We start from the raw sequence: 14,461 nt of genomic DNA on the forward strand, positions 1-14,461 counted from the left end.
AACCTTCTGCTACTTGTCCAATAAGGAGCTCGAGGTTTTAAACCAGCTGTTGTGCAGCCACCATAGGACCGATAGAGAACATATCGAGTCTCCTGTGGGTCACGTCTTACAGGTAGTAGGATATGAACGTGGTCTGCCGTTTCCACACCCCAGCTTGAAGAGCCTGCGTCACTGAAAATTTACTTTTGAAGGCCAGGGACGTAGCTATGCTCCTGACATCATGTGCTCTGGGGCAACGTGACGGAGGAGGGTCTGGATTCAGTGCCAGGTCAATTACCCTGCAAATCCATGCAGAGATGGTGTTCTTGGTGACCCTCCTCTTAGTCCTTCCTGTGCTGACGAATAGTGCTGGCACACGAGGACGGGCTGCGGCTGTTCTCTTGAGGTACAGCCTCAAACTCCTTACTGGGCATAGTAAGAGATGGTCTGGGTCATGTTACATTACGGAGACTAGAAATCCTGAAGGAGTCGAATCGATGATCCGCTACTCCCGGGTTCTGAGTCTTAGCAATAAACTCAAGGACGAAGCTAAACGTTACCTTCCCCCATCCACTTGAATGGGCAATATCATACGAGAGATCATGAAGTTCGCCGACTCGCTTGGCCGAAGCCAAAGCTAGCAGGAACACCGTCTTCCAAGTTAGGTGGCGATCTGATGCCTGGCATAATGGTTCATAGGGAGGTCTCTTAAGAGACCAGAGATCTCAAACCACGTTCCATGGGGGAGGTCTCACTTCCAACTGAGGACAGCTAAGTTCATAACTCCGTATGAGTAGAGAAAGTTCTAGCGATGAAGAAATGTCTATTCCTTTCAGCCTGAAGGCGAGGCTTAAGGCTGAGCGATAGCCTTCCACTGTAGAGACTGATAGGCGCATTTCTTCACGCAAATATACGAGGAACTCCGCTATTGCTGGAATAGTGGCATCGAGTGGAGATATACCCGTTCCACAACACCAACCACAGAAGACTTTCCACTTTGCCTGGTAGACTGCTGCTGATGACTTTCGCAGGTGTCCAGACATCCTGATCGCAACTTGTTGCAAAAATCCTCTCTCAGAGAGGAGATGCTGGATGGTCTCCAGGCGTGAAGTCGTAGTGAAGCTACGGTTTTGTGGAAGATGTTGGCGTGTGGTTGTTTGAGTAGATTGTGTCGTGGAGGGAATTCTCTTGCCGGCTTTGTTAGGAGTTGCAGAAGGTCCGGGAACCCTTCTGCGTGATGCCATAGCGGAGCTATGAGGGTCATTGAAAGATTGACCGATGTTCTGGTCTTGTTGAGTACCCTCCTCATCAGACAGAACGAGGGAAAGGCGTAAACGTCGATGTTGTCCCACCGTTGTTGGAAAGCATCTTGCCAGAGAGTCTTGGGGTCTGGGAAACACTACAGCGAGAGCCTGAAGTTCAGGGCTGTTGCGAAGAGGTCCACAGTCGGAGAACCCCACAAAGTCAGGACTTTGTTGGCTACTAGATGATCCAAAGACCACTCGGTACTCACTATCTGAGATCCTCTGCTCAGGTTGTCGGCGAGCACATTCCTCTTGCCCGGAATGAAACGTGCTGATAGTGGTATCGAGTGGATTTCAACCCATCTCAGTATCTTTACTGCTAGATGGGATAGTTGCTGCGAAAAAGTACCTCCTTGTTTGTTGATGTAGGCCACTACTGTGGTGTTGTCGCTCATCACCACCACAGAGTGACTTGCCAGGTACTGTTGGAACTGTTGAAGGGCTAGAAAGACGGCCTTCATCTCTAGGAGATTTATGTGGAAGTACGTTTCTGACTCTGACCAGAGGCCTGAGGTCGTGAGGTGCAGCACGTGGGGCCCCCACCCTTTTTTTGAAGCATCTGAAAAGAGCATCAAATCCGGGGGAGGACGAGAAGATCCACTCCCTTTTATAGGTTCTCGTCTTTCACCCACCACTGGAAGTCCGTCAGTTCTGCAGGTCCCATGGGGAACTGGATGTCCTGGGAGTCGTAAGCTTGATTCCACCAGGACTTGAGTCGCCACGGGAGGGATCTCATCCTGAGGCGACCATTGGGAACTAGATGGGCCAGCGATGAAAGGTGACTGAGGAGACGTAACCCCGATTGGGCTGGAAGTTCTTCTCATCTGAGAAAAGGTCTTGCGACCTTCCTCAGCCTAGCCATCCTGTCGTCTGATGGGAAGGCTTTGTGGAGAGTGGTGTCTATAATCATGCCTAACTATACCAGTCGTTAAGTGGGAAGCAGGGAAGACTTCTCGAGATTTACCATGATCCCCAGATCTTGGCAAAGTCTCAGAAGTTTGTCTCGGTGTTGAAGAAGGGTTGACACCGAGTCTGCTAGGATTAACCAGTCGTCCAGATAACGGAGGAGACGGATGCCAATCCTGTGTGCCCAAGATGATACTAGGGTGAACACACTGGTGAAGACTTGTGTTGTGGAAAGACCGAAGCACAGCACCTTGAACTGGTATTTTCTGTTGTCCAGGCTGAATCTTAAGTACTTCCTTGAAAATGGATGGACTGGGATCTGGAAGTACGCATCCTTTAGGTCCAGTATGGACATGAAGTTTTGCGGTCTTACTGCTAGTCTGACCGTGTCTGCCGTCTCCATGCGGAACGGAGTTTGCTTGACAAACTTGTTCAGTGCTGAGAGGTTGATGACTGGTCTCCAGCATCCAGACGCCTTCCTTACACAAAAGAGTCGACTGAAGAAGCCTGGGGATCCGTCGAGGACCTCATGGAGAGTGCCCTTCGTCAACAGGGTCTGGACTTCTGCCCAAAGGGTTTGCCTCCTTACCGATCCCGTGGCAAGGGAGTTCAATGACACTGGATTCGTTGTCAGGGGAGGTAGAGATGTTATGAACGGGATGCGATATCCTAGACTGATCACGGAGATTGTCCAGGAATCAGCCCCGAGTTGCTTTCACCTGTTTGAGCAACTTTGTAAGCATTCCCCCACTGGTGGAAATGCAGGGGGACTGCCTATCCTAGCGTTTGCGGCCTCGGCTGCTCCCTCTAGGATTTTTGCCTCCCCTGAAGGAATTTTTGCCTTTCCTTTCTTTGACAGGAAAGGGCTTGGACACCATCGTTTTCGCTGCTGTTGTTGTCATAGTGGTCTTGGCTGGACGGGACTGCTGCGGTGCTGGAGGCTTATAGGGCTTGGGTGTTAAAGCCCTATGAAGGAGGGAGTCTTGATGAGACTTCCTCCACCTCTCAGCGGCATGTTCCACATCCTTAGGCTCGAAAAGAACAGACCCCTCCATGGAGGAATGTCTGAGCCTATTGATCTCGGCGCTAGGGATCTTCTGATGGAATCTCTCAGCTACTGTATCCCGACATTTCAGGATGGTATTTGCCCACAAGTTCGAGACATGATGGGCCAGAAACTCGATCGTGCGAGTACCTGAGAGAAGGAAGATTTCCATAGCTTTCCTGGTACGTTGCTTGGAGAAATCTTTAGAACGTATCAGGATACCTAAGGTCCCCAACCAGATATTGAGCCACGAAGTAGCTTGCATAGCACATTTCACGACCTTCTGATTGAGGATCTCGGCTGCCGAGAAAAAGACCTGCCGGTTGGAGGGTCTCTCAAGAGGGACTCCCTTGGTTAGCTCTTCCAGCGAGTGGTGAAGTGGAAGAGCTAGACAAGGCTCCTCTAGGATCTCGAAGTACCTCCTCTGTTGTATGCGAGAAGATGGGAGGAGCTTGTTGGTGGTACTGGAACAGTTGGAAGAGGACATCTCAGAGAGCTGCTGGGAAATCTTGTCCTTGGTACTCTTTACCCCTTGAGACCAGGGCAAGGCTGCACTGGTCTTAGAGGGCTTTTGAGTACCAAAGATGCGGTCTAAGACCGTGTCTTTGCCCTCTCGAGGAGGTATCTCTGGGTCGGAAAACCCGTTGAGAGCCCTCATTATAATGAGTCAGAACTTGCCAAAACGCATGCTCTGACTCTTGCTGGTCTCCTCCTGTTGTAGGACTTGCAGCAAAGTCTCTTTCTACCCCCGAAGGCTCTTCTTGGGGAGAAGCGCGGACATTTCCTGAGTGGCTAGCTGGCTCCATCCTAGCCCTAGTGGAGGACTTAGGCAATATTTTGGAGTCTTTGGATTCCTTCCTAGGAAGGATGTATGACTCCAACATTGAAGAGGGTGGCATGTTCCTTCCAATCCCTGACTGTGTGGAACTCTCGGCGCGAAGAGAGGTTTCCTCCATTGGTGCGATGGGGAAAGTCTCTCTTCGCGTGATTCCCTCATAGACGGGAAATCTTCACCTGAAATGGAAGGAGAGGCAATAGAAGGAATTTGCCTCCAAGGTCTGCGTGGAGTCAGCTTCGTCCTTGGGGAAGTGACCGCGTCTAGAACTCCTCTTTTCCTCTTCAATGGGGTAGAGGCAGCCATGGTTCTGTGTCCCAATTCCGAGAGGACAGGCTTGAAAGCCTGAGTTATGGCTCTGATCAGGGCACCGAACCAGGGCCGTTGGCTGACAGATGCGCTGTCAGACATACCCCTTGAAGGGGAAGGGACTGAGGGATCCCTGGGAGGAGTCACTGGATTAGGTGGGTTCGCCTGTGGTAGCTTTGGGATCCTGAACCCCTCTGGAAGTTTCCCTTCTCCCACAATGCGCGGTGATATGCGCTTGCGGGGAGGGAAAGAGGCAATGGCGACCTTGCCGGACATCGTTCCTTGTGATGCGTAGGCTCGTGCGCGGGAGAATAATGGCGCTCGCGCGAGGGAGAATAATGGCGCTCGCGCGAGGGAGAATAATGGCGCTCGCGCGAGGGAGAATAATGGCGCTCGCGCAAAGGAGAATAATGGGGCTCGCGCGAGGGAGAATATTCGCATGCGCGTAAGAGAATTACGATGTGCCCGGGAGTGTGTTCGTGTGCATCTGCTAACGGCTTGAGGGGCGCGCGCAGGAGAATGTCCCTTAGCATGTGGGCGTGCAGTAGATTTATGCTGGGCGTGTGGGAGAATGTTGGCGCGCATCCCAAGGAGAGGTTTGGCGCAGGGCTGGGGAGTCGGAATCGGTAAAATTCCACCGACTCCGACTCCTCAAAAATGAAATTTTTGCGCTGGAGAAATATTCTCTTTTGGTATCCTAAGTCACATTTTTTCAAAGTCGCTCAAAAAAGTTTCATATTACCCGCAGTTTTCTTTAACACCCTCTCGAATAAAGGCAGTCATTGGGAAACACATATAGCTCCTGCCATCCCTCATCCATAAGCAAAACCAAAACAATAATATTATACATGCAATCAGCTGTTCTCTCCTCGCACGAGTCTCTGGACATTAAAGTTTATTTCATGATTAACTCTTCATTTAATCACCATTAGCCATTTAAAAGATAGGAGTTGTTACTGATTCACAGTTTTATGCAGCACGTATATGAATAATCTTAGAATTAAGTCATTATTTATATGTAAACATCTCGAAATGACGGGTGTTTTGATTACAGTTTCGTGTAACCTAGGAAAAGCTGAATCCAAGAAATTACGTGAAATGTTTTCAATAAAACAATTACTTACTAGGCTAGTAGGCTAGTAATGATGAAATGCTATTTTGACTAATAGGCAACATAAAATAAGAAAATTATATAAAAATATTTAATTAATTCTTATTTTTTTAAATTGGAGTCTGAGTCGGTTCTAAAAAATTATAGGAGTCGGAGTCGGATGTTCAGAGTCCCGACTCCCCAGCCCTGGTTTGGCGAGCGTGCGCGCGTATATCCTTGTGGATGCGCGCAGGAGAAGGCTGGCGCGCAGGTGAGTGCTGACGCATTGGTAAGGGATGGCACACGGGTGAAGGCCGCATGGCTGACTCATCTGTAGGCCTGCTATCAGGAGAAAATTGCTGCGCAGGTTTTACCTGGCACATAGGATGGTGCGCAGGAGAGTATGATGTATGCGCACGTGCAGGAGAATGTTGGCGCGCGGGAGAGCGCTGGCACGCAGGAGAGTGCTATTGCACAGGAGAACAATGGCGCGCAGGAGAACGTTGGCGCGCAGGTGAGTGTTGGTGCGCAGGTGGGCGCTTGGCGCGTAGGAGATCGTTGGCGCGTAAGCGCAGGGCGCGTGGGCACAGTGTGCGCAGGCGAGCCTTGGCGCGCAGGAGATCGTTGGCGCATGTGCACATGAGGGTGCATGGTGGAGCTGTGCTCTTGTTGGCGCGTATGCTTATGTTGTCGCGTATGCACTTGATGATGCCCTGTGTTAGGGTGAGAAGGATGATCAGCGAGCTGTAGTGATGGGGCCTGACGAGCTACTGATGAGCGCTTGTCAGGTTTCGTTGGCGCGTAGACTGTTGACGCGCAATAGTACGTTCAGGTGGAGCCTTGTTAGGCTCATGCAGGAACGGCGACAGCAGGTCGGCAGGTCTGTCGGGTGGAAGGTCGGCGTGTCCTTTAAAAGGACGACCTTCCACCGAAGGAGATCGCGAACAATCTGCAGAGAGGTCCAGGACCAATGCAGGTGCAGTGATGGATGATCGGTCTAGAGGCTCCTCTGCATGGGACTGTATAGAAAACATTGAACCAAAGAGGCGCCTCCTCACCGCAGGTGAAGGAAGGCCTCTATGGCGAAGAGTAAGGCGAGCCTTCCGACGGATGCACCCTCTGGGGGCCGTTGGATCAGCAAGCTGACCTTCAGCAGTCCTTCGAAGAGGAGTCTCTGTAAGTGAACTCCACCGAGGGAAAGAAACACTTACAGGAGAGACTGACGATGGACATAGTTTCCCCCTTAGCTGCCAACATGACGGCGAGGATGAGAGCAGACACATCCGACCCCCATCCGAGCCGAGAGCAAAGTGAGCTCAAGCACAGGTGTGTGAGGGGGGGGGGTAGGAAGCTACGCTCCCCTACCCCAGCTAACTAGCAGTGGGGGTAGTAAACCCTCATTGAAAATTAATGGCTCGTCATTTCAGCTACGCCGAAAGTAATACCCCTATCAAATAGCGTGGTTGTATTCCAGTTACGGAACAAACATGACAAATTCGTAGATAATTTGTATTTTTCCTAACTATACAAACCTTAGCTATTTAATATGGGTAATTACTTTCGGCGTAGCTGAAATGACGAGCCATTAGATTTTTAACGAGGGTTTACTACCACACCGCTAGTTAGCGAGGGGTAGCTTGCTATCCCCCCCTCACACACACCTGTGATTTAGCTCACTTTGCTTAGAGGTAGGACTTTCACGGAGGATAGGGCTGGCTGGCAAGTTTGATTAAATAGCTAAAGTTTGTATAGTTAGGAAAAGTACAAATTATCTACGAATTTGTCATTTGTTCCGTAACTGAAATACAAACCTCGCTATTTAATATGGGTGACTCACCCCTTATGAAGGTTGGTAAGTCCCGGCCAGTACTGGCTTTGTCTTTTGCCCGGGGACTCAATATTTGAGTGTGTCAGTACTCAGTAATAAGGAGTCCCTGCACCTCGCTAGCATCTTGTTGTGCAAGTGCTGCGGCCTACATAAGCTGTGTGAAGGTATGCAGTGTGACACGTCCTAGGAAGTTGACCTGGAGTTCTTTATATGGAACTCAAGGCTAGGACTCTCCCAATACCACCTCGTCAGGGTATGGGGACGTCAGGGTATGGGGACTTGACAGTATTAACTTAATACTAGGAACACAAGGAAACATGGTTTACCTGCTATGGTTTGAGGTCAGCTATGCAGAGAACCCAGGATGCTGCTTTCTCCAAGAGAGGGGAGGATGAAAAAAAGAATAAGGGCCAGACAAACCTTTTCATTCATGCAGACCGGGTAACAATGCCCTCAACCTTCTGCTACTTGTCCATTAAGGAGCCTGAGGTTTAGACCAGCTGTTGTGCAGCCACCACAGGGCCGATAGAGAAAGTATAGAGTCTCCTGTGTGTCACATCTTGCAGGTAGTGGGCCGTGAAGGTCGTCTGATGCTTCCACACCCCAGCTTGCAGGACCTGCGTGACTGAAAAGTTCTTCTTGAAGGCCAGGGACGTAGCTACACCCCTGACATCATGTGCTCTAGGGCGATGTGACGGAGGAGGGTCAGGATTCAAGGATAGGTGTATTACCTTGCAAATCCAGGTCGAGATGGTATTCTTGGTGACCCTTCTCTTCGTCTTCCCCATGCTCACAAACAAAGCTTGCACGTGGGGACGAACTGCAGCGTTCTCTTAAGATAAAGCCTCAGACTCCTTACTGGGCACAGTAGGAGATGGTCTGGGTCATCTGTTACAGAACGAAGACTTGAAACCTGGAAAGTCGAACCGAGGGTCCGGCACTCCTGGATTCTGAGTCTTGGCAACAAACTCAGGGACGAACCTGAACGTTACCTCCCCCCATCCACTTGAATGGGCGACGTCGTATGAGAGACCATGAAGTTCGCTGACTTGCTTGGCCGAGGCCAAAGCTAGCAGAAACACCGTCTTCCAAGCGCAGGTAAGTTCATAACTCCGTATGAGTAGGGAAGGTTCCAGCGAGGAAGAAATGTCCACTCCTTTGAGCCTGAAGGCTAGACTTAAGGCTGAGCGATAGCCTTTCACTGCAGAGACTGAAAGGCGCATTTTCTCCCGCAAATACACGAAGAACTCCGCTATTGCTGGAATAGTGGCATCGAGTGGAGAGATACCCGTTCCACGACACCAACCACAGAAGACTCGCCACTTCGCCTGGTAGACCCCTGCGGATGACCTATGCAGGTGTCCAGACATCCTGTTCGCAACTTGCTGCGAAAATCCTCTTTCAATGAGGAGATGCTGGATAGTCTCCAGGCGAAGTCGAAGCAAAGCTACGGCTTTGTGAAAGATGTTGGCGTGTGGTTGTTTGAGTAGCTCGTGTCGTGGAGGGAGTTCCCTCGGGAGCTCCGTTAGGAGTTGCAGAAGGTCCGGAAACCATTTGCGTGATGCCATAGCGGAGCTATTAGGGTCATCGAGAGATTGACCGATATTCTGGTCTTGTTGAGCACCCTCCTCATCAGACAGAACGGGGGAAAGGCGTAAACATCGATGTTGTCCAACCGATTTTGGAAGGCATCTTGCCAGAGAGCCTTGGGATCCGGGACTGGGAAGCAGTACAGCGGAAGTTTGAAGTTCAGCGCAGTAGCGAACAGATCCACAGTCGGGGAACCCCACGAAGTCAGGACTTTGTTGGCTACTTGACGATCCAAAGACCACTCGGTACTCACTATCTGCGTCGCTCTGCTCAGACTGTCGGCAAGCACATTCCTTTTGCCTGGAATGAAGCGAGCCGAAAGTTCGATCGAGTGGACTTCGGTCCATCTCAGTATCTCTACAGCGAGATGGGATAGCTGTTCTGAAAAGGTACCTCCCTGCTTGGTGATATAAGCCACTACTGTGGTGTTGTCGCTCATCACCCCCACAGAGTGGCCCGCCAGGTATTGTTGGAACTGTTGAAGAGCCAGGAATACGGCCTTCATCTCTAGCAGGTTTATGTGGAGGTACTTTTCTGATTCTGACCACAGGCCTGAGGTCCTGTGGTTCAGAACGTGAGCCCCCCACCCTTTCTTAGAGGCGTCCGATAAAAACATCAAATCCGGGGGGAGGACGAGAAGATCCACTCCCTTTCGTAGGTTCTCGTCTGCCACCCACCACTGAAGGTCCGTCTGTTCCGCAGAACCCATGGGGATCATAGTGTCCGGGGAATCGTGACCTTGATTCCACCGGGACTTGAGTCGCCACTGGAAAGATCTCGTTCTGAGGCGACCATTGGGAACTAGACGGGCCAGGGATGAGAGGTGACCGAGGAGACATAACCATGATTGGGCTGGAAGTTCTTCTCGTCTAAGGAAAGGTCTCGCGACCTTCCTCAGCCTTGCTATCCTGTCATCTGATGGGAAGGCTTTGTGGAGATTGGTGTCTATAATCATGCCTAGGTATACCAGTTTCTGAGTGGGCAGCAGAGAGGACTCCTCGAGATTTACCATGATCCCTAGATCTTGGCAAAGTCCCAGAAGTTTGTCTCGGTGACGAAGAAGGGCTGCCTCCAAGTCTGCTAGGATCAGCCAGTCGTCCAGGTAACGGAGGAGACGGATACCGATCCTGTGAGCCCATGAAGATATTAGGGTGAACACTCTGGTGAACACCTGAGGTGCTGTGGAGAGACCGAAACACAGCACCTTGAACTGGTAGATCTTGTTGTCTAGGCAAAATCTTAAGTACTTCCTTGAAGACGGATGGATTGGGATCTGGAAGTACGCGTCCTTCAGGTGCAATGTGCACATAAAGTCTTGCGGTCTCACTGCAAGTCTGACCGTGTCTGCCGTCTCCATGCTGAATGGGGTTTGCTTGACAAACCTGTTCAGGGCTGAGAGGTCGATGACTGGTCTCCAGCCTCCAGACGCCTTCTTTACAAGAAAGAGTCGACTGAAGAAGCCTGGGGACCCGTTAACAACCTCTTGAAGAGCGTCCTTCTTCAACATGGTCTCGACTTCTGCCCGAGGGGCTTGCCCCCTTGCCGATCCCATGGCAAGGGTGCTCAGCGACACTGGATCCGCTGTTAGGGGAGGTAGAGATGTCTCAGCAGCCTGCTCCACGTCCTTAGGCTCAAACAAATTCTTACCAAGGACGGAAGAATGTCTGAGCCTGCAAACGTCAGTACTGGGGACCTTTTGATGGAATCTCTCAGCCACTGCACCCCGTCGTTTTAAGATAGTGTTAGCCCACAAGCTCGAGACTTGGTGGGCTATAAACTCGATGGTACGCGTGCCTGAGAGCAAAAAGGTCTCCAAGGCCTTCCTGGTGCTTTCCTTGGACAGGCCCTCAGACTGCGCCAGGATGCCCAGAGACCCTAGCCAGATGTCCAGCCACAAAGTAGCCTGCATGGCACACTTCGCTACCTTCTCCTGGCTCAGGATCTCCGTTGCCGAATACGAGACCTGCCGGTTAGAGAGTCTCTCTAGAGGGACTCCCCCGGTAAGCTCTTTCAGAGAAGGAAGCGCTAAGCAAGTCTCCTCCAAGATCTCAAAGTACCTCCTCTGATGGACGTGAGGAGCTTGTTACCAGTGCTGGATCGGCTGGAGGAAGCTAGCTCAGAGAGTTGGCCTTCGACCTTGTCTCTGGTACTCTTAACCCCCTGTGACCAGGGCAAAGCCGCACTGGCCCTCGAGGGTCTCTGAGTACCATAGACTCGGTCCAAGACCGTGTCCTTGCCCTCACGAGGAGGAATCTCTGGATCCGAAAACCCATTGAGACTCCTCATAAGGGTCAGAACTTGACAGAACGCATGTTCTGACTCCTGTAGCTCTCCTCCTGAAGGGCTGGCAGCAAAGTCTCCCGTCCCCAGAGGCTCTTCCTGGGGGGACTCGCGGACGTTCTCCAAGGGTTTGGCTGGCTCCTGTCTAATCCTTGACGATGACTTAGGCAAAGTCTTCGAGTCCTTCGGCTCCCTCCTGGGAGGGATACTGGACTCCAGCAGTGATGGTGGAAGGCTCTTCTCAACCCCTCCCTGAGAAGACTTCTCGGGGAGAGGTGGGGTTTCCCCCATTGGTGCGATGGGGGAATGACCCGCCTCACCTGAATCCCCAGAGGACGGGAAATCCTCGTCCGCAGGGGAAGGAGAGAAAGTCTGGGGGGGAGAGGGAGCCTTCCTCAAGGACTTCCGCGGAGACAGTTTCGCCCTTGGAAAAGTTACCACGGAAGGAACTCCTCTCTTCCTCTTCAGGGGAGACGAAGCCTTCAGCTACCACAGCAACATCAGGAGCAGAGGTTTGAGATAACACATCAGAAGCCTCTGTCACAACAACGTCGACAATAGACAGATGATCGATCTCTGCTACCGTCGGCGACTGTTTGACAGCTGCTCCCAACTTGATCATGTCAAACAGAGCTTCCTTGGAGGGCGAACCCTGTAGCCCCAAGGAAGCCCAAAGCTGTAATAAATCATTATTATTAACAGACAAAGAAATATCCTCCTCCGGGGGAGGAGGAGGAGCTGCCTCGCTATGGCAGGCAACTCCCTCTCCCACACCCCGGGATCGGTCAACAGAACTACTGTCTACGCTACCACTCGACGGCTTCTCGGGAGAAACCGATCGAGTGGGAGCTTCGGAGGAGGTTTGGGCAACGGAGGAAGAGTCCTTGGGATTTTCTCAAAGAAACCTTTGAAGGAGAAATATCCCGTTTGGACTTCTTCTTCCGGCGCCGAGAAAACCTCTCCCACTGGGAGATAGACCACTCCCTACACTCACCACATACGTTAACACTATCACACCATTGGCCCCTACAATGAGGACACAAGGTGTGGGGATTCGTGTCGACCGCCGACATAAATGTGCCACAAGGGCGGTCAGGTAAACCAGGACACTTACGCATGATGGCAGAGGCCAACTTCACAAAGAAAGATTAATAATGGCTGATCAACAAAAGCGAGGGTGAAAGCGGACACGTCCGACCGTCACCCAAGCCGATAGCAAAGTGAGCTAAATCACAGGTGTGTGTGAGGGGGGGAGCAAGCTACCCCTACCTACTCCCCGCTAACTAGCGGTGGAGAAGTAAACCCTCGTTAAAAATCTAATGGCTCGCCATTTCAGCTACGCCGAAAGTAATTACCCATATTAAATAGCGTGGTTTGTATTTCAGTTACGGAACAAGTAAGTTTAAGAATAAGCAAAAGAGAAATAATTGTAAAACATTCAAATGGCAAGTCTAACAGCAGGAGAGAATGGCAATGTCCATCCTCTACCGAACCAGAAAGCAAAGTGGGTACTCAGCCCAGGTGTGTGAGTGAGCAGGTAGCCGGCTACCTACCCCCACCCTCCCACTAACTAGCGATTGGGGTGGTTACCCTCGCTAAAATATCATGGCTCATCTTTCCCCTTTGCGACAAGTAATATCCTCTATAAATAGCTACAGGTTTATGTTTAGAGATGGAACAACTACAGGTTAGGTTAGGTTATGATAAATTGGAATTTAATCCATTTTCAGTTTCCCCCCCTCTCTAAAAAACCTATTCTCCACCAGTCACCCGAGATCATTGTGGTGGTGGTAGGGAAAGTATTGCAGAAAAGTTATTTCCCATGGAATTCAAGGTCACAGTTGGTTGAATCACATTATAAACAGAGGGAAAACATGTTTCATGAAAAAATGGTTGGTGAGACAAAACCTAACAAATTCATTATGGCTAAGTCAACACAGAATTTAAAGCACACCTAGTACTACATATAGGATTGTAAGTCTCGGAAGATCCGACTTTAAAGGATGATCAGAATTATGAAAACCCTTATGCAACAACCCCAAAGAAATAACTTAATGATGGTGCAAGAGCTTAACATCAATATCAGGAATAAGTAATTTAATAGATGGCAAGCTTTAGTCTAACAAATTATAAAGAGTATGCAGCTGAAGACCAAACAGTAGAACAATAATAATAAATCAGGGTAGAAATATAAGAACCAAAATATTTCTTCATAATAGATTGATCTCCAAAAATCCAGACTTTCTCAATATGCCAATTTTTTGTACAATTGAAGAAGAAACAGACCTCATATGTTCCTACTCGTTAAACATCTAGGTTTCTTAAGGTATTAGGAGAAACACGAACCAGAATTAATATAAAGTGGTCATTTCACCAAGTACAATCTGGATAAATCTCATGCGACCAAGCACAACTATGACAACAGCTCTTGCTTTTCCGTGATCGCGGGCAAAATCCATGCAACCACACTTTATCTTCTTAATCGTCACTAAGCTATATTCTTTTTTTCGGGGAGACCATTCCTCGGGGTGTATGTATGATTATGGCTAACTTAGAAAACGGCAGTGTAAGGGGGGTCGCAGGGGGGAGTCAGTCACCCCGTTAAATAAGTAGGTAAGGACACGGCTTGTAGGTTAGGTTGGGGGGGGGGAAAGTTTAGGGTTAGCAGATGTCCATTTTTAATCCACGTGGGAGGAGCTGCCCGCTGATATACAAAGGCTCCCATTCCTCAACGGTAGACTGTGTGACCTGCGGCGACTAAGCCACGCTCCAAATCACAGCTCATTCTTCCAGAAAGATTTCTTGGTGAAATTACCCCTTACACCAGGCTATGCAGATTCTCACAGCTGTCTAAACATTAGATAATGTATGAGAAAAATAAAATTCAGATTCTTACCCAATGAGAAATGCTATGGCTATCACCATTCGCTTCCTGGAACACGATTCGATCATATTCAGTTTTGAAGAATAACAATATCTTGAATAGTATTCTCTTTAGTCAAATAAAGTGATATCAAGACCTTTACAGTTCAGCTTTCCTGCATTATATCTTCACCATTGCAGTAATATTATGTCGCGAGACGTATTGTCATTTTGACAGGCTGGCCGAACCACACTCCAGTATGACCCTTTCTCTCGTTAACGTAAACATTTGTGAAAATTAAATACAGGTCAAGTTTTGGAGAAAGTTATATATTCTTTGTTAATTTTGGGGTATTGCCAAAAGTTTTATTGAAATATATACAATAGACCTACAATAAATTAATCAAAATGTATAATTTCCAAAAATACATGA

At 49.6% G+C, this 14,461-nt stretch overlaps 1 protein-coding gene across 1 annotated transcript in view; it reads right to left on the bottom strand.

Moving 5' to 3' along the window:
* Positions 1-14,322, bottom strand: part of LOC137620522 (protein JTB-like) — an 85,707-nt gene extending 71,385 nt beyond the window's left edge. Inside the window, exon 1 of the mRNA XM_068350713.1 lies at positions 14,063-14,322. Within this exon, the coding sequence (XP_068206814.1) occupies positions 14,063-14,118 (56 nt within the window). The 5' untranslated portion in view covers positions 14,119-14,322. The remainder of the gene's footprint in view (positions 1-14,062) is intronic.
* Positions 14,323-14,461: the final 139 nt, after the last annotated feature.

Source organism: Palaemon carinicauda, chromosome 27, assembly GCF_036898095.1.
Source record: "Palaemon carinicauda isolate YSFRI2023 chromosome 27, ASM3689809v2, whole genome shotgun sequence".
Lineage (NCBI taxonomy): Eukaryota > Metazoa > Arthropoda > Malacostraca > Decapoda > Palaemonidae > Palaemon > Palaemon carinicauda.